This window comes from Prionailurus bengalensis, chromosome B1 (genome assembly GCF_016509475.1).
Source record: "Prionailurus bengalensis isolate Pbe53 chromosome B1, Fcat_Pben_1.1_paternal_pri, whole genome shotgun sequence".
NCBI lineage: Eukaryota > Metazoa > Chordata > Mammalia > Carnivora > Felidae > Prionailurus > Prionailurus bengalensis.
The window spans coordinates 13,910,796-13,930,430 of NC_057344.1; the positions used below are offsets into that span (position 1 = coordinate 13,910,796).

A 19,635-nucleotide genomic window follows, 5' to 3' on the forward strand; every position below is an offset into this window, starting at 1 on the left:
GATATTATTCTTTTGGTTGGGTTTTAACCGTTTGCAAAATTTATTTATGTTAAGCATTTTTCATATTTCAAGTGGCATATGAATTTTAACCTGCTATACATTTTAAATATATTTTCTGATTTCATCACCGCTTTTGTTGTTCTCTTGACCTGACGAGAAACCTGCCGTTACTTTTAATCAGACCACTGTTTTGTGTAATTGATTGTTTGCTAAGATAATGGGATTGGCTGGATTAGAAATAATTCATTCCTCCTTTCAAACTACTAATCCAGATCAGAATTAATTACATTCCTTATTTTGGTTGCATTAACTGAAGTGGACAAAAAGTGTAAAAGCAAACAACTCTCCAGCCAGATCCGCGTGATGACTTTTTATAAATTCAGAATTCCTCCAAAAGTACTACCCTATCTGAACCAGGATCTCCAGAATTTTTAAAGGCACTTTGTTTCTGTTTAGATCATCAGTGGAGCTATTATGAGGCTCTCCTAGATTATATGATGTTCGGAGGGGATTATTGAGAAATTACATGAATGATGTTATCCAATGGTACATTTCTGTTTCAACGTTTGCAAATAGAATTGTTTTATTAAGTTATAATTTCCGAGTAGTACCTGAGAGTGTTGCCTCGCCTTAATTTCCCCTGCAGTATGTTGTCAATTAGTTATGAACACACTTATTTTTAAATGCAATTCAGAAGCCTCTAATGGAGTCCTGTGGCAACATGAAGAATCCTTTTACATCCACGGGCACACATGTGTCAGAAGCGTTTACGGTTCTGTTTCTGCACACGACAGAACTACCAAACCTGTTAGAGCTTAAATCATTCTGTTAGGAGTTCGGTTTTCACTTGCGTGTGTCAGTAACGAAAAATAATCAACAGAAGCATCTTTGAAAAGCAATTTTAGATCATTAAAGATGTATGAATTTTGACAAAGCAGGCAGATTTCAGGCTTATTAAGAATATATTATGTCTCTCTGCTGGCGAAGCCCGAGAGAGGTATTTCTGCCTCTGTTCAAGAGAAAAGGTGTAGCCTCATTGTAACCTCATGAAAGATTAAATGGACAGGTCCAGTGAAAGACTCCAGCCTTAATCCTGACTGTTTCTACAGAGCGGTTGTGAGAAACAGCTTATTCCAGGCTGGATCCTGAAAAGAAACAGGACCTTGGAACAGTCTGTATTTCCTCGCGGACTGACCACGTATGCGATGCGTCACTGCCCATCCACTGTGTGGTCAAGGGCTGCTGGGTAATCATTCTCTGCACAGTGTACACGTGCCTTTTTCATAGTATAGTAAGTTTGCTCCATTTGCTTAAGGATGCAAAATAACCTCCCTTTTTTGTTTATTCAACGCGGAAGTTTGGTAATATGTAAATCCACAAGTCATTCGAGACAGAAGGTGAGGGAAGCACGATTTCTGTGGGTTCATCTCTCAGGTTGAAGAAAGACAGCATCAGAACACGCGTAAATGGTTCCTCCAGGGCTCCCGTGTGGTCCTTTTCGCCCTTCATTGTGCAACCCTTACGAAACTACTTTGCTAAAAACGAACTTGCAAATGTTAGAATTATTTTCTACCCCCCCCCAAAAGTTTCTTTGTGGCCCTCATAGTTGTAAATTTCCCAACTTCTTTAGTGAAAAGAGCCCTTGCCGTCGTAAATTTCCCAATTTTGTAAGTACAAAGAATTAATTCCATTTGTTCTACTTAGCCACTAAAGGATAATCTCAAGACGGAGCAGGGTGGGGGCATTCCAACGCATCTGGGAAAGGTAGTGTTACCTGCATACTGTCCTGGCACATGCAGAGTATTTCCTGGAATCATGACCACATGAGCTGAAACGTGGATATATTGCAGTGTTAGAAGATAATGAAGTACATCTCTGTCGTGTGATGTGAATCTTATGTCGGCTGCAGCTACTCAATTTGCATGTAAATTCTGAAAATTTCCTTGTCCCATGTGACACTTCTGAAATGTCTGTCTGTTCTTTTTTTTCCTTTTTAATTTCTCAAGCTCACTATTTGGATAAGATAGTTAAAGGTACTGTATACTTGGTCTTTGTTGACATATCTCCATATATATCTATATATAACTGTGTATCAGATCATACTAGGTATGAAATTAGACTGTTTCTCATGCATATTTTTGTAAATTATAAATGAGGCTTACATTATGTGAAATGCCTTGGATTTAAAGGACTGAGACTTCAGTGTCTGTGTCTCATTTTTATAATTTTGGGTTATCACAGATTTCATCCCTATGTAAGAGCATTAGTTTTCACTGGAACCAAAAACTGAAGATAACAGTATATTTGCTGTTTTTTGTTTATGCTTCTTTCTTTTTTTTTTTCTTTGCCTTAAGAGCTTCGCTGTTGGCAGTTCAGCTAACGAGCCTTAAATTCTGCCTTGAAGAATCACAAACGCTTACTCTCTTATGACAGAATAAGAAATTGTCAATCTAAAGAAGATTCTGGATAATATGTGTTGAGAGCAATCTCATTTATCCTTATATGGAAACTTCTTTGGCTTCTTCTAAATGTTTCAAAATATATGTGATACCATAATTTATGTTCTGTTATTTTCTGAGAAACAACAAAATTACCGTGCATTCCGTAAAACAGAAATGATAACACGGCCCAGCAGAAAACAGCAGATTCTCGTCTCTTCAGTTCTCGTAGAAATAGGCGGAAAATATTTTTTCAGAAGAGAAAACTCCCTCCCCCTTTCTCCTCAGATTACCTATTTTCTATTCCTTGTTTGTGCTTTTCATTAGAATATGACAATATTCATGGCAATATCCAGGCTTTCATATAATAACTCTTGGGTGCGTGCAGTCAGCTGCGGCACCTGTCAGTGGGACGATGAAATCTTTCTTTTTCGTTAAAAGCAAAACAAAAACGTTTGGAAGGAAAATTCACCTTTTAGGTATTGAACATCCATAAATGCAGATGGTAATTGTCTGAAAGAAAAGAAGCAGCAGAATTAATCCTATCCTGACCTGATGCTATCCATAAGTATAATTTCATTTTGCCACAAGAGACTGTCAGAACACTCTTCTGTCTATTAGCTCTAATCTTAAGAGACAGACTGTCTCTTGGAGATATTTTCATTTCAAGTGCCACAGTGGAGGAGGGGAAACCGATATATGAATAATTCTTTTAATACAGACATAAAACAAACATCTTTAAACAGATCGTTCCCTTAAATTTCGTCACCGAGACAAGAGTAGCATTCTAATTATAAGAAGCCGGGTAACAAACCCCAGTGGCTATAGCAAGCCACTATGTATTTGGGCCAGCATGTATTTTGCGCCAAATTATAAATAATTCACTCCAAAGAGTTCTGATTAATAGCCCATTATTCTTATAATTTTGGAGCATTTCTATCCTTGTTTCTGTCAGTGTCCCATCACACTCATAGAGCAGAACACCAGAGACCAGAATTTACCTAAGTGTCATCCTCATAAACAGATCATTTGGCTGCCAGATATCATCAGTAGGAAGTGGCAAAAATTGTTTTTTTTTTTTAATGTCATGTTAGACTGAAACAATTATAGATTTTGGATATATTAAATTATTTTAATTGTTTCCCAAATTTTCCCTCCTTGCCCATAAAAGCAGACAAGATAGGATATAAAGGTAACAGCATAAAAGCCTTAGGGAGATTGTCACAAAATATCACTCTTCGCTATCTGTCTTGAAGCACGTCACTACCGTGTTTTTGTTCAGTCTCTCAATGTTTTATTGTGGTCCTTATGGTATTTCATTTTGTCCGTCCTAAGTAATCAAATATGCACAGCTCTTACATTTAGTTGGAAATCCTGTCGGTCCTGTCCCATCCGTATGCAGCCTGAATCCTGATGTTTGTTAGAATAGACGCTAAAGCTGCTTCACTATTTCCTGGGCTTTGCTTATTCTGTGAAAAGGAATGTACTCTTGGCATAAAGTATAGTCATCAATCCTGGCCTATACTTTGTGCACTTATTTAATGCACTGTAATTTCACATGAAGGTACGGCAACTCTGAGGCCAGATAAAATTAACGTTCTCTTGTTCACATCGTTCGCATCCTCATACCGGCTTCCATGCTTTTGAATTTAGAGGGGATTTTTTAAAGCAACAAGGTGCTTTAAGAAGGCACGTCCTGATGAGCGACCGCTACCGTTTACAATAGATCGAAAATCTATGCCAGGGATTCTGAAATTACCTTGTCGAGGTGCTTTTTCACACCATACAATCAACCTTGCTGCTTTGCCAAAGGAAAAAAAAAAAAATTAAGTTAATTTTGTCTGGCCTGCAGCTAGTTAGCGGATTGTCGCATATATTTCTGTCCTGCACAGGTAAGTGGTGTCTCAAGGGTCAGGCCAATCAAAGATGCCACTTGGATAAGAATTAGATTCCTTAGAGACTGTTGCTGTTTCTATCCATGTGCAATTACAGTATTTGTGCTGTTTACAAAGGCCTGTTCCCACTAAGTGTCCCTTATCTGTTTATTTTAGGTGCGAAAACTTTCAATCCTCAAATCGCTTGTGTTTTCCTTCTTTGTCTCCTTTGACAGAGGGTTGTCCTGGTCTGTGCAACAGTAATGGGAGATGCACGCTGGACCAAAACGGCTGGCATTGTGTCTGCCAGCCAGGGTGGAGAGGAGCGGGATGTGATGTGGCCATGGAGACTCTCTGCACAGACAGTAAGGACAACGAAGGAGGTAAGAGATGCCGAGCGTGAAACCAAGCGCGTGCCGGAGCGCGGGTTCGTAAGTCACACAGTTACCTGGGTGCCCAAAAAATCCGATCCCCGTACGTGACGTGGACTGAAAACCATAGGCGCGCCGATAGAGTGATTTTGCTGTTTTCTCTGGGACAAATGCAAGCTGATTCTCATCCAGGGAAAAGGCAAGGGAACCACGCTGCTTACTATATACAGTCCGTTGTTCTCCATTGCTTTGCCTCGCCTCCAGGTGACAACTCTCCTCACCACAGCGCAGGCAGTGTTTTAATAAGTAAACGTTCCAAAACATGCGGGGCACTTCGCAAGCTCTTCGGATGAAAGGCGGGGGTGGAGAAAAGTCAAATAGGAAGGAAAGAAAACAATCTCCCTGAAGCTGCGTTCTCGGTGTCTTTTCATCCTAAACGTCACAGCCGGCTAGAAAATCGCGATAGTCCACCCAGTGTAGGCCCTTGGTTAAGAAATCATTCTTTCCCCTGTTGGGCCCATCCTTCCATCCTCCGTGCTACTGTCTTCCAATTTCGGGAGGATAAGGAGGGAGAGCTGGGGATTACTTCTCCGGCGGGAAAGCAGGTGCACCTGACAGCTGCTGAGTTTGGGCATAGCTTTAGGACTGAGTTTTCGGAGGGGTTCGGTTCCTATCGGGGGCTCCGCGGTCCCTTGCTCTGTGAGTGAGGATGGTTGCCTACCCGCTCCTTCCTTCCACCTGCTCTTTAGGGAATGTCCACGTGAGCAGTAGAGTGTGGGGAAAGGTGCAGGTTTAGGAGACAGATCTTCACTCTGCCCGGTGCCTATGAGACTTGACAATTGCTTCATCTGTAAAATAGCAACAGTAGAGTTTGGTCAAGGACTGAGGGAGAGCCTGGATGCAAGGTACTTAGCATGCTGCAGACACGTAGTAAGTCGTAAGTAGCAGCCGCTGTTACTCAGTCTTCTTTTGCTTTCATCTGGCCTCGTTGAAATTCATAGGAGGTTGTCAGGGAAGATTTAACAGTCTTTTCTTTCCTGCATAGAGTGGACCTCACTACTGTTCTCTAGGAAGCAGAGTGACCAGGACCAGCCCTCAACCTCCCCATCATGCACATGCACACACATACACATGCACACACACATACACACACAGGCACGTGGACATACACGCACATGCGCAAACACAGGCACGTGCACAGACATTCACACACAAGCACACGTGCACATGCACGCAGACATGTGGACACACACACACACACACAGGCACCCACACAGGCACAGCATGCACACACGCACACACTAGCTTGTGCCTACCGCCATTCTCAAACAAATGCTGTTTGTGCCTCGTCTTCCTGACAACGGCGGCCATTCTCCCCTTAGCTGCTAGCAGACTCTTCAGGTTTCCCTATTTTTTTTTAACCTGGACCGTCTAGAAATTTGAGCCACAATTTTAAGCCGAAGCCTCTTTTCCTTTTGCTCCCGATAGATATGGTGGTCCTTAGCCCTCAGAGCCTCTTCTGCCTAATGATACCTTGTCGCCTCGATCCCCCTTAACCGTGAGCTTTGAAGGAATGGCAGCCTTAATCCTCTCCCACCGCAGCCCAGATGGCAGCTTTCCTCCCTGCTTTCCCCCAAGAAGCCCCTGCCCCATTGTTTTCTGTTGCCTGGGGAGGGAGGAGAGACCTTCTCTCCCTGCTTGATCGTATATTCCAGGTTTTGTCTTCTAAAAGGAGATTGCACCGAGGAGGTTACAGACTCTCTCCGAGGGAAGCAACTGGCAGGGCTGGGTCTGCAGAGACATGGCAGAGTAATTTAGGGGCTAATCAACTCTTTAGTGTGGTTATCAGCCAAGGAGACTTTTCCCTTGCTTCAAAATGTATCAGCCGCGAATTGGCCTGTTCCCCCTTTGTTTATTCTCATTAGCATGAAACCATGCTATCTCTAGGCTTCCCTCTCCAAGGAGAAACCTGAGCCGACGGAAGACCTCTTGTGGATTCTTTACTTATCTCCTGTAATTTGTATTCCTGTCCCTAACCTAATTTTGTTGATCTTGGGAGAAGGTAGCTCAATGCCAGCTGTATTATACCCGGAGATCTTAACCCGGGTGCCTTATAACCTAAGCTACACGGTTGTTTGAACTGAAGCGGGGACTACGTGAATAGAGACGAGTCAAGACACATAAGCTGGCCAGTACGTGGGCTATCGTTATCATGATGTGAGGTCAGTACAGCAGAACGTTTAAAAATAAGGACCGCACCTGAAATGTCAAGACGTATGCTCACTCGTGCTGCTATAGATCCGTTGTTCAAAGTCTGTTGGTCAGACGATGAATTAGCCAGAAAGTAGCTAAGTGACTGAGGAAGGAGAGCAGATGACGAGGCTGATTTGGCCCTGGCCCGCATGTCATACAAATAGCTACTAGTTCAGCCTGTGCAACATTATACGACACAAGAACAAAGAAGACTGCTTAGTATCCCCAGAACTAAGGAAGTAAGATACATGAAAAAATTTTTAGAGGGGCGCCCGGGGTCACTCAGTCAGTGAAGCGTCCAACTTTTGGTGTCAGCTCAGGTCATGATCTCACAGTTCGTGGGTTCGAGCCCCGTGTCAGGCTCTGTGCTGGCAGCGTGGAGCCTGCTTGGGCTTCTCTCTCTCCCCCCGTCTCTCTCTGCCCCTCCCCCATGCACACTGTCTCTGTCTCTCTCAAAATAAATAAGTAAACCTAATTTTTTTTTTTAGAAAGGACAACACATTTGGAGAGATAGTGGCATTTTTTTCTTAGATCAAGCGTCTTCCTTTCCCTCTAAAATGTACTTTTTTTTACCAAATCCGGCTTGACCCATCCGCCGCCTCAGCCTATGGATCCTCAAAATCTAGATCTCACGAAACAGGTGTTCATCTTTGCCCACAGAGCCCGACGGCCCCTTTATGTCTCTAAAATGCAGAAGAGACAGCAGTCTTACGAGAGAACTCTTCAGGAGGCCCGGAAGGAAGAGACTACCAATAAAATGGGTTGCAGGAATCTATCTTTAGCCACTCCCCTGACACCCACACGGTCGTGTCGTGGGAGGTGACTCTCCTGTTCGGTTGGACCTGGTTTCTTTAAGGCTCAAACACTTGTCATGCATGTAAGGCCACCAGCCTTTCAGAACTAAGGGCAGTGTTTTCCCTACAGTACAGGCCCTGACAAAGATCCCAACTCTTCATGGAGTCAACCAGGCTCCTCCCCAACATGCTTCTGAAATCTAGCTCCAGGTATCAGAGGTTGTTAGGGAAGATCATCTGGACAAAGGCAGGCAGTGGAATAGAAGACTTTTAAGTCACCCGGTGGAAGTGACAAACGAATGGTCGCTGGACCGGTAATTGTGCATAACATCTCCTCATGGAGCGTGTAGACACTTTGGAAACCACGACACTAGATCCTGCCCTCGCTGAGGAAGCTTTCCGAGCAAAGGATCAGCAGTGCGTGGCCGGCCTTGGCTTACGAAGACTTTTCCAACTCTTCCTTCGCCTGCAAAGTTAACCTCCCTCGGGCTCAGCCGTTGCCCATTCCTATCCCAGAACTCGCTCTGATGGTGAAGTTGCTAAGATCAGAGAGAGGGCAGGTGAAGAGCTGGGAACGGGTCGCCCTAAAGTGCAGCGCGACCTGGGCTGGGGTGTCAAGACCAGGACCCTGTTTTGCCTCATTCCGTAGGTTCTGGAGTGTGTCCATTAGCCTCTGAAATGGCCCCTCGCTGTGGAACATGGGCTGTACCCTAGGCTTTCACCTTCCCCTCCGCTGGGATAGCCTTTGTATTCCTTATCGTCACCAGGAAAGACTCTTTGGTTGCACGTGATAGAAATTCCACTCAAACGGACTTAAGCTTTTAAAAAAGAAACACTTCTTAGCTTATATCACTGAAAAACTCAGAGATCACTGCACCTGGGTGTTGACACAATGGTAACAGAAATCTGGGCTAATTCATCTGTCCGCTCTGCTCCGTGCCATGGTGGTACCACTGTCCGACTGTGTCTTCCCCGGAATGACCCCCAGCGGCTCTAGGTTTACATTCCACAGCATGATAACCCCAGTACAAGGAGACAACCTTGTTGGGTGGTTACTGCGGCCGGGGTGTGAGCCTGACCCTCATCGGCCCGAAGTATGTCCCCTGCCCAAAGGAAAGTTGAGATTCCGTCCCCAGAAGAGAGGGGTACGGATGCTGGATAGACAGAAGGAACAGATTCCACTCCAGGGATATTAATAGCTGTCCACAGCATTTAGTTTTAGGATAACCAGGGAATATGCGCCAATAACTATTTCATATAACGAATAGATTCCTGTTCATCTCACGAAGGATCTTCTTCTACTCTTTTTCTCCTTCTTTCCCCCCCGCCCCCCTCCAAATTATAGCCTTCTCACTCGAGAACGAGAAAAGTCAGTGCTTTCCATGCCCAAGATTGGCAAAGCAGCTCCCCCTACGTACTTTGATAAGCATCCTCGCCCTTACCTAGCGTACCCACTGAGAATCTCACTCGGTAGAGGCTTTCTTGATTTGATTTGATTTGTTTTCATGTTTATTCATTTTTGAGAGGAAGAGCGGGGGAGGGGCAGGGAGAGGTGGGCAGAGGATCCAAAGCAGGCCGTGAGCTGACAGCGGTGAGCCCATCGCGGGGCTCGAACTCACAAATGGTGAGATCGTGACCTGAGCTGAACCCGGACACTCAACTGACTGAGCCACCCAGGCACCCCAGGTTTCTCGATTTTAAATGGCTCCCCATAGCGTGAGCCCACTATGCAAGCCTCAGAATGCCAACACCTTGGCAAAGGCAATTCTGTCTACCTTCATAGAAACTCAAGATACTTATGAACAAGGTGATTTCTCCAAAATATGTGATCTCTGACAGTTGTTACCATGTTTTTATTCTTCCTAACTAGAGTTCCCTCCGACATCCTGCTTCCCTGTCTGGTCCTCTAGTGGATAGGTCCCCTGTGGGTTCTTACAGCATGGGACTCAAGTCTTCTCTTAGAGACTGGGTGACTGAGGGTACAGAACTACTAAACTTTATGCAAGAACAGTGATATGCCAAAATGCAATGCCAGCAGTGATGCGGCTTACTTGTAGGTAGAGTTTTTTTTGGTTTTTTTGTCCTTCAGACGTATGACTTTCTGGGGATGTGTCAGGAAGAGGTACCTAGAACAGGTTAGTTTTGTTTTGTTTTGTTTTTTTAAGTGGAGGCTGATGATAATGGAGAGGAAAGCACAACTCAGTAGAGGTTAGTCAGAAATTAGAAAGATAAAAACAGTAATGAGAGAGAGAATACAAAGGAAAGGAAAGGTTCAGACTGCAAGGAAATGTAGGAGTGTGCTGGCGGTAAAAACAGAAATGGAAGAATGAATGAAATGTTAATGTAAGCAGCAGAAGGAGTGTGATGAATGGGCAGGAGCCGTCTAAGTTTGGAGATTACCAAGTGAAAATAGGAAATGTTTGAAAATAGAATCTTAAAGACTCCTAGCAGGAAGACGAGACTGTTGTGTTCTCCAAACACATATTCAAATAAAAATTAAATAAATAAAAGAGAGAGTAACAGAAGTGGGAAGAAAGGGGGCAAATGGCTTTAATAAAGAAGAGGGGCGCCCAGGTGGCTCAGTCGATTAAGTGTCCAGCTCTGGATTTCTGCTCAGGTCGTGATCTCACAGTTTGTGAGTTCGAGCCCCACATTGGGCTCTGCTCACTGTAGAGGCTCTTTGGGATTCTCTTTCCCTCTCTGTCTTCCCCACCCCTGCTCGTACTCTCTCTCAAAATAAATAAATAAACGTTAAAAAATTATCTATAGCTATGAAAAAAAAAAGTAGAGGAAGAAGAAGAAAAAGGGAGGGAGGGAGGGAGGAAGAGAGGAAAGAAAAGGGAAAATGAAAAAAAAAAAGGATTACAGGAGATCATAAGTACTTCCCGAAAAGATTCCAGATATCAGAACACAGAACGGCATTCAGAGTCTCAGAGCATTAAAATGTATTTTCCTGGTGGATCATGATTTGGGGGACAAATTAGTATGAGTTTGAAAGACTCTAGGAGAGACTCAGGTTGTCTGAACCCTTTCACTCCCCACAGAATTTTTAGAGCAAAGCAAATCGCATTCAAGGAAAGAGAAGCCCAGCTTGTACCCTTCGAAGCAAAGCTCCCAGTAGCTTCCTGATAGCGTACGAGAAACATGAGGTTTTCCCACGATCTCTGAATAAGTTTTAGAGGCGGAGGAAAGCCAGAGGCACACAGGCTGAAACTCAGGCTTCGCAATGTAGAAACGGGCAGTGCACGGGACCTCTCCAGAAACAGGTCTCCGCGTTACACGTCTCCACCCTAAGATCCTCTGCAGAGGGCACCTCGGTGGCTCAGTCGGTTAAGCGTCGGACTCTCAGTTTTGAGTTCAGGTTATGACCTCGCAGCTTCGTGGGTTCGAGCCCCACGTCGGGCCCTGCGCTGACGGTGCAGAGCCTGCTTTGGATTCTCTCACTCCCTCTCTCTCTGCCCCTCCCCCACTCACGCGGTCTCTCTCTCGAAATAAAGAATAAACTTAAAAAAAAAAACCCTGCATTAACGAATTAATTTTTTGGTAGTAACCGTAGTATACACACAGTGCTTTCTCAATGCCAATTTGCGAATTGTCATTTCTCAAACGGTTAACTGCTGTCAGCAACTTGCTGTGCATATTTCCGCTCCTTCTTCCATGAATTTATAGGCACATTTATGGTTTTAAAATTAAGTGGGATTAGTGCTATTCTAAATTTGATTCTGCCAAAGAATCTTAGAGATTTTTTTTCAGCCAGTAAGTACGAAGAGGCGTACCTTATTCTTTGTAAGAGAAACACAGCTGTAGTCACTAATGTTACCACTACTCCGTTTGTGATAAGTGTTAGCAATAACCTCGTGTTGCTGGGGTTTTTTTCCGCTCTTAGTATAAAGACAAGTCTGTAGTGAATCTGTGTGTGTGTGTGTGTGTGTGTGTGTGTGTGTGTGTGTGTGTGTGTACCTGCATATAAATCCTTATGTAAATGTACAAATATTTCTTTTGGGCAGATGTTAAGAAGCGAAATTTCTAGGTGGAGGGGTGTTTAAACTTTTTAATTTTCGTGGCCAAATTGCCTCGCATGTGGGTTTTGCCGCTTTGAGCTTCATCAGAAGGAGAGTGCTTATTTCTCTGTGCCCACGGTCTGCAGGTGATCATTGTACAGAAACAAAACTGTCCAACAAGTGAAAAATAGGAATGTTGTCTGACAGGTGAAAGTGACTCCCATCTTTATTAATTTCATTTGCATTGCTCTAATTACTGGCTAGATTGATGATCCTTATCTATGTTTCTTGGCCATTTGTATTTCCTCTTTTGCTAATTGTTTCTCTGGCCCGTTTTCTTCCTGTTAGTTGTTTGACTTTTTTTTTTTAATTTTTAGGAGTATTTTGGTAGATGCTACTTAACAAATTCTTTGTTGGGTGTGATGCAGATGTTAGGTATCTTTCATCATGCAGAAGTTTTCCTTGGTAGGAGGCAGATTTTTATAAGGTTTATCTTTTTATGAATTCTGGGCTGTGTGTCTTCAAAAATAAATAGGGCCTTTTCCTTTGTAAGATTATATATAGTGTTTCATACGTTTCTTCTAATGCTTTTTATAACTGTGTGGATTGGTTAATGTCCAATTAATCAAGACCTCTATTTTAAAATAATAACTGTTGGGGTAAAAAAAGAAACCAGAATTCAAGGATTAGCATAGTACTGGGGGCTAGAGAAGGGTGAGCAAATAAAACCGGAAGGTGTCTCTGCTTCCCCTTTAAGACATCATTTTGACCTGTTTCAATCTAATTATCTGTAGGAACCGAATCCATTCTTCCCTTCCTTCCAGAAAAACATTGTGCGCTGACATAGTGCCAAGGAGAGTACTAGATACTGGGGATATGATGGCGAGCTCAATCAGCTCTCAAGGAGCTTCAAGCCATTGTCTGAGCTGCTGGCTGAAGCAATTGGGACAAGGGCCTGGGGGTAAGGGCGTAGAGAGAGGTCAAGGTCTCTAGGCAGAGGAAACCATCAGACTGAAGTGTAGAGAATGAGGAGTTGGGACACGCCTGGAACTTGGGAAACGAAAATGTCGTGGAGATCTTGTCAAGGGACCACGATGGTGGCTTGAAGGCTGGTTTCTAGGAAATGGAAAGAGACTGATTCAAGAGATCTTTGGGGTGAAGGAAAGAAGGACCTGGTGATTGACTCAGTGCAGAGAAAAAGGAAGGGAGGAGTCAAGGATGACATTTAGGTTTCTACTTGGAGAGACTGGACGGATAGATGATGGAATCATTCACTGGACTAGGAAATACAGAAGAAAGCAGCACTTCTAGAGAAGATTAGATGTGTTTTAGATGCACTAAGTTTTGATGCCTTGTGTAATATCCAAATGGAAATATCTGGAAGGCAGTTTGTAGATTTGAAGTGCAGAAGAATGATCAGCCTGGAGACATACATGACCATAGAGACCAAACCCGTGAAGAGACCACTGATACAGAAGAACAACAAGAGTAGACAGAGACACAAACATGATCCCAGTTCTGTCATAGACGAATTTCACGCGTTTCACAGAATGGTGACTTAGAAAAGTAATGAACTGTAGACCTGGACACTTCAAAAATTCTGAAGTCTATGGATAAATTCCCTCAGAATAATTTATATCTTAATTTATATTTTCTATCTCTACCTCTAACTTGGATGGGGGAAAGGGGCTTCCTAATATTGTGGGGAGGGGCGGTGGACATTATCTTTTGAGTAAAAACAGAAAATTCATTAAAAGGAGATTCACCTGTTGGGATGAGCACTGGGTATTGTATGGAAACAAATTTGACAATAAATTTCATATTAAAAAATAAACACATTTAAAAAAATAAACCAAGGCAAAAAAAACCCAAAAAAACAGGTTCAAGTATCCATAGCCGCTGAAAGAAGAAAGTGAGTTTTGATAAGCAGGATAAAGCCAGCGTAGAAGTAACCTAGGAAGAGACTTGGAATCAGAAGTTTTAATAATCTGACAAAGTACGTATTGTCTAAATTCGCCCAAGACAATGTCAAGAATGATTTGAAGAGCACGAGGAAATAGGCTGGGGTAGAAACATTAAAGCAAGACCAGAGGCTGGCCAACTATGACCTCTGGGCCAAAGCCTGTATTTGTAAATAAAGTTTTATTGGAACACACCCATTCATTTCCATAATGTCTATGGCTGCTTTCGCTCTATAAAGGTGGGGCTGAACAGTGTGGGACACTGCATGGCCAACAAAGCCTAAATTGTTTACTCTCTGGCCCTTTGCAAAGTAAGTTTGCCACCCACTGTTACAGTCCAATGGAAGCCTAAGGTAAGATGAGAACATGTTTTAAAATGATAACCAAGCAAGAATTTTCAGGATTGAGTGGACAGAGCATAAACTAAATTATCTGCTTTAATGTAAAGCAGATAATTGAATAATAATGTATAATAATAATGAATAACAATGATGAATAATAATGTAAGCAGATAATTGAAGTTGTTATTCAGGGGGTTTTGAGCACTTCTGATTTTCTTATGATTTTTTTATGATTTTTTATTCTATTAGAGACGATGTCTACACGAATACAAATTTAAGCAGACCTGATATTCCTGATACTACCTGGAATCTCAATGATTTTGAGAAGCTATTCCACAAAGACAATTTTACTACCCTGTACATTTGGGCAAGTGGGTAATCAACTTAGTTGTACTAGATAGCCCTAAGTACAAAGAATGACAAATGTTTTCCCAAGTTATAGGGAGCCAGATTCATAACCATCCGTCAGTGGCTTGGGCAAGTTACTGATAAACTCTGCAGAAGAATAACAAACTGTGTGTCCCTGCATCCTGGCTGTTGAAAATGAGATTCCTTCTCTGATGGATGTTAGCAGAGAGGCTTGTAAAAATGCATTTCCAACTGATTAGTTCAGAAGGTGTCAATCTCATGCAGTTTTATGACCTGCAGACTACATGTCAGATGTACATTTGCTTTTCATAAACTAACAAAGATGAATGGCTAAATTTGAGTATTCTTCTTGGGCAACTGTACCATTTATTGCCTAAAGGAAGACACTGGGGGAGTAGTGTCGGGAAGGAGAGGATGAGGGGCAGTTAACCTTTATTTTTCAAGATTAATGGAGATAAAATACAATAATTGGAAGTACTTTCTCTTCCAAGTGAGTAATCTCTTTCTAAGCTACAGGATGAATGTAAGGGAAAAATTTGCAAGAATATAAAATGTTTGTGTAAAATGATTCTCCCAAGCATATGCACACCCACTCAAAAGTCATGGAGTGAGAACTCTGAAATAGATCATAAAACACATAATTAAAGATTCCTTATAAGGAGCGCCTGGATGGCTCAGTTGGTTGGGCATCCAACTTCGGCTCAGGTCATGATCTCACGGTCTATGGGTTCGAGCCCCGTGTCGTTCTGAAAGCCCAGAGCCTGGAGCCTGCTTCAGATTCTGTGTCTCCCTCTCTCTCTCTGCCCTTCAGAACTCGTGTTCTGTCCTTCTCTCTTTCTCAAAAATAAACATTTAAAAAAAATTTTTTTTAAGATTCCTTATAAAATCTCAATATATAGTCATGAATTGTTTCTGGAAGGGTTTTATTTTTTAATTTTTTTTTGAAGCCAGAAATGATACTGAGACAACAGTTCAATAGTCTACTATAAAAATCTGAGTCTAGGGGCGCCTGGGTGGCGCAGTCGGTTAAGCGTCCGACTTCAGCCAGGTCACGATCTCGCGGTCCGCGAGTTCGAGCCCCGCGTCGGGCTCTGGGCTGATGGCTCAGAGCCTGGAGCCTGTTTCTGATTCTGTGTCTCCCTCTCTCTGTGCCCCTCCCCCGTTCATGCTCTGTCTCTCTCTGTCCCAAAAATAAAATAAAACGTTGAAAAAAAAAAATTAAAAATCTGAGTCTTCATAACTGCTTCTCTTTCTTTGAGAGAAAAATACATACAACGTGTTGCATTATTATATCTTCATGAAAAGTAAGCCCATAAGCATAGTTTTATCTTTCTTCCAAAAGTATGGAGAAATATTTAGACATTTATCATCTTCCTGGCCTTTTGGCCAAGAAAGTAGCATTTTGATAAATTTGTATACAATTTCAAAGCTCGGTTTAATTTGATTTTCTTAAAATATGATTTAAAACTTTTATCAAAGGAATAAAACTGCCCTTTCAAATAATGGATGCATCTTTAAAAAACATGACGGACATCTGCATAAAAATGTAACTATCACAAGGAAACAATACATAAGAAGATCTGCCTATCAGAAATTCTGACTCATTGTGACTCATTGTGGTTAACAAAGCAATTAAAATACTAACGTGAAAGGAGCCCAACACTATAAATTTAATTCAAGTATTTGTGTATTCGCCTTGTTTTTCAGCTACAAGGAAAATAGTGAACAGACTTTTAGTTACTGTCTCTAGATAAACTAAATCTTTCTCAGTTGTAAGTGACAGAAAATCTAACTCAGACAGGCATAAAGAAGAAGAAAATAGCTTGGCCTCTGCACCTGAAAAGCCCAGGAGCTCCAGTCCAGCCTGTTGTAAAAACCTTAAAGATGCCACTGTGACCTATTGTTTTTGTCTCCACCTCTTGGCTCTGCTTCTTGAATGGCTGCATTCCAAACCAGGTTCTCCTGGATTGGCAGCTGGAGGGATGCAGTCACCCCAACCTCACAGCCGTACAGCTTCACACCTGGGAGGAGGTGGGGGGTGGGGCGCGGGGGGCAGGACCTGCAGACAGTTCCTGAAATTTACTCCAGCTCAGCAAGTTCGATTGAACCAAACATTTCTGAACCAAACATGAAGGGGGAAATGCGCATGGACAGAGAAGGAGGGATGGACACCTAAATGACTACGTAGAGCTGTTGCCCAAAGAAACAGAAGGGAGTATTAGGAGAAATCACAAGCGTTCCCTACCTTCTGCTTCAGGTGTGCAAAATGACTTAAGGACATTGATCCAGGGGGCACCTGGGCGCCTCAGTTGGTTAAGCGACTGACTTGATTTCTGCCCAGGTCATGATCTCACTGTTCATGAGATTGAACCCTGAGTGGGGCTCTCCACACAGAGCCTGCTTGGGATTCTTTCCCTCTCTCTCTGCCCTTCCTCTGCTCTCTCTGTCTCTCTGTCTCTCTCTCTCTATCTCTCTCTCAAAATAAATAAATAAACTTAGGGAAAAAAAAAAAAGGACATTGATCCAGGACCCCTCATCTTTGGTTTCTGACCTTACTGTGTCGCTGTTGACATACTTTTAGACTGGGCAACATGACTCAGTTTAGTCTGTTTTCTTTTGTCTCAATTTGCTGTCAGATAATGGAGGGGAAAACTTACATTCTATTAATAAGAGTGTCCTCAAGCAAAAACAAATGGCTAGCGTGTTTTTTGAAAATAAAAGTTACGGGGGCGCCTGGGTGGCGCAGTCGGTTAAGCGTCCGACTTCAGCCAGGTCACGATCTCGCGGTCCGCGAGTTCGAGCCCCGCGTCGGGCTCTGGGCTGATGGCTCAGAGCCTGGAGCCTGTTTCCGATTCTGTGTCTCCCTCTCTCTCTGCCCCACCCCTGTTCATGCTCTGTCTCTCTCTGTCCCAAAAATAAATAAACGTTGAAAAAAAAATTTTTTTTAAAGAAAATAAAAGTTACTAAAAAACACTCATGAAATAAAATACGTAGGTCAACTAGATATTTTCAATTGAGTTTGTCATAATAGGGTCACACAAAGACCTGATACCTGGGTTTAAAGATTTTTAAGACCATTTGATCTCCCAAGAATGATTTAAAGTCTTCAGAAACTAATATTTTATTACTCTGTACTGAGACATGTAATTGCCAAGCAGATCACAATTCATGTATCAACTGGCCAGTGAAAGAATGATCTTAAGGGATAATGTCACCAAATCATCATAACCTGACACTCTTGTCCACTGATGAGTTGGTTTTTATGTTTCAAGCAAAATACCTACATGGGGCATTGAATGTCATTTCCTTTTGATGTTCCTGGAGAAGGCCCTAGCAGATTCTTTCTACCCGCAACACTTTTCATGTCACCAACACTGCGGGTCAGTTTTCTTTTCTGATAGGCTTCTTATCATTTATAATATTATGCCGTATTTACCTTTGCCACATTCTAAAGTAACACCTCCATTTTAGCAGAGGCATACCAGGGGCCCAGGATCCTGTTTAAAATTTGAGAGTTGCCGTGGGGCGCCTGGGTGGCGCAGTCGGTTAAGCGTCCGACTTCAGCCAGGTCACGATCTCACGGTCTGCGAGTTCGAGCCCCGCGTCAGGCTCTGGGCTGATGGCTCAGAGCCTGGAGCCTGTTTCCGATTCTGTGTCTCCCTCTCTCTCTGCCCCTCCCCCGTTCATGCTCTGTCTCTCTCTGTCCCAAAAATAAATAAATGTTGAAAAAAAAATTAAAAAAAAAAAAAGATAAAAAAAAAATTTGAGAGTTGCCTTAATTTTATTTGGAACACACTTTACCTTCCTTGGGAAAGCTGTTTCCTTGAAAGATGGTTGACTAATCTCATCCGTTTTATGTTGATTTGTGTTTGCTTCATTTCACAGACTTTCATTTTCTGGCCCTTTCCCAAATTTTAGAACTTCTCCCTGAGCAGTTTCCTATCCATTCACCAATCGTGCTCACTGTGTTAACTCCTAGTACGTTTTCTTTAAAATACAGAAGGCTTCGGTAACTATACTTAAAAATAATCTATATTCTTTCAAGCTACTAATAGATTGTTCTAATCAGTAATTTTTAATTTCTTAATCAGAATCCGTCATCTCTGATCTAAACACTTACCCTGCGTGAAAGCAGCTGCAAATATTGTATTCATATTTCATCCGTTTCCAAAAAGTAGGCCTCCCTGAAATTACTCTCAATTGGGGTGGGGGTGGGGGCGGAGATTCATTTGATACGAAAGAAAACAAACCAACAAACAAAACGTAGCGCACAAAACGTTAGTCACAGATTCAAAGAGGAGTTCTCTCACTGGCTTACACTTCTCTCTGCAGATGGGCTCGTTGACTGTATGGATCCTGATTGCTGTTTACAGAGTTCCTGCCAAAACCAGCCTTACTGCCATGGACTGCCCGACCCTCAGGATGTCATCAGCCAAAGCTTACAGTCCCCCCCGCAGCAGGCTGCCAAGTCCTTCTATGATCGAATCAGCTTTCTCATAGGGTCTGACAGCACCCATGTCCTACCTGGAGAAAGTCCTTTCAATAAGAGGTTAATCCATTTTTTTTTTTCCTTACATAGATGTGTAGTGTTGTTATCAGTAGTTACGTGCACTTTTTACGAAATGCTGATGACTGAATTTGAGGGAAGTGCTTTTTCTTTTAATGCAGTTTTTCCTCTTTCGGCAAATTCCTCACCAAACTTCGCTTTTCAAGCATTTTTGACACAGTTCACATACTTTGTCAATTTCAGCATCCGAGCCATAACGGGACATCCCATTAAGGAGTCGATAAATCTTCATTTAACTAGTTGATTTTGTTAGCACGGTTGGAAATGTTTCAAAAGAAGCAGTGAAAAGACCCCAAAAGGCAAAGCAGAAGTGAGCTTTTTTTTTCTTTTAGCTGAGCTCGCTAAATAATATAAATTATGAATTAATGTAATGGAACTGCTAACAGCATCACAGTAAGATTGCATAAGCTGTTTGACTGGTGCTTTACAGAGCAGTAATGACCTGAAAATAAACCAGTAAGTGAAAGCAGGTGTCTTGTGTCTCACTGAGTAAAAGAAGATGATTTACGCTGGAACTCCTGGATCTGCAGTAATTTAACAGCATTAATGCAGTTAGACCCAGCAGTTGATTAAAAGTTGTTCCACGAATGTGCCTTATTGCCCCTTTAAATCTTGTACTCCTTGGTCCCCGCAGATTTACGGATTGCCTTGGAATTAATTGGAAGG

General features: G+C 42.5%; 1 protein-coding gene across 17 annotated transcripts in view; it reads left to right on the forward strand.

Moving 5' to 3' along the window:
- TENM3 (teneurin transmembrane protein 3) overlaps positions 1-19,635 on the forward strand; it is a 453,850-nt gene that overhangs the window by 366,948 nt on the left and 67,267 nt on the right. For 10 of the 17 annotated variants that reach the window (XM_043558007.1, XM_043558017.1, XM_043558026.1 and 7 more), the window contains 2 exons: positions 4,549-4,695; positions 18,735-18,951. In XM_043558007.1, coding sequence (XP_043413942.1) covers positions 4,549-4,695; positions 18,735-18,951 — 364 coding nt within the window. Of the gene's footprint in view, positions 1-2,006; positions 2,034-3,612; positions 3,631-4,548; positions 4,696-18,734; positions 18,952-19,635 lie in introns of all 17 variants that reach the window. The other 7 variants (XM_043557955.1, XM_043557965.1, XM_043557986.1 and 4 more) reach the window with 2 other exon arrangements.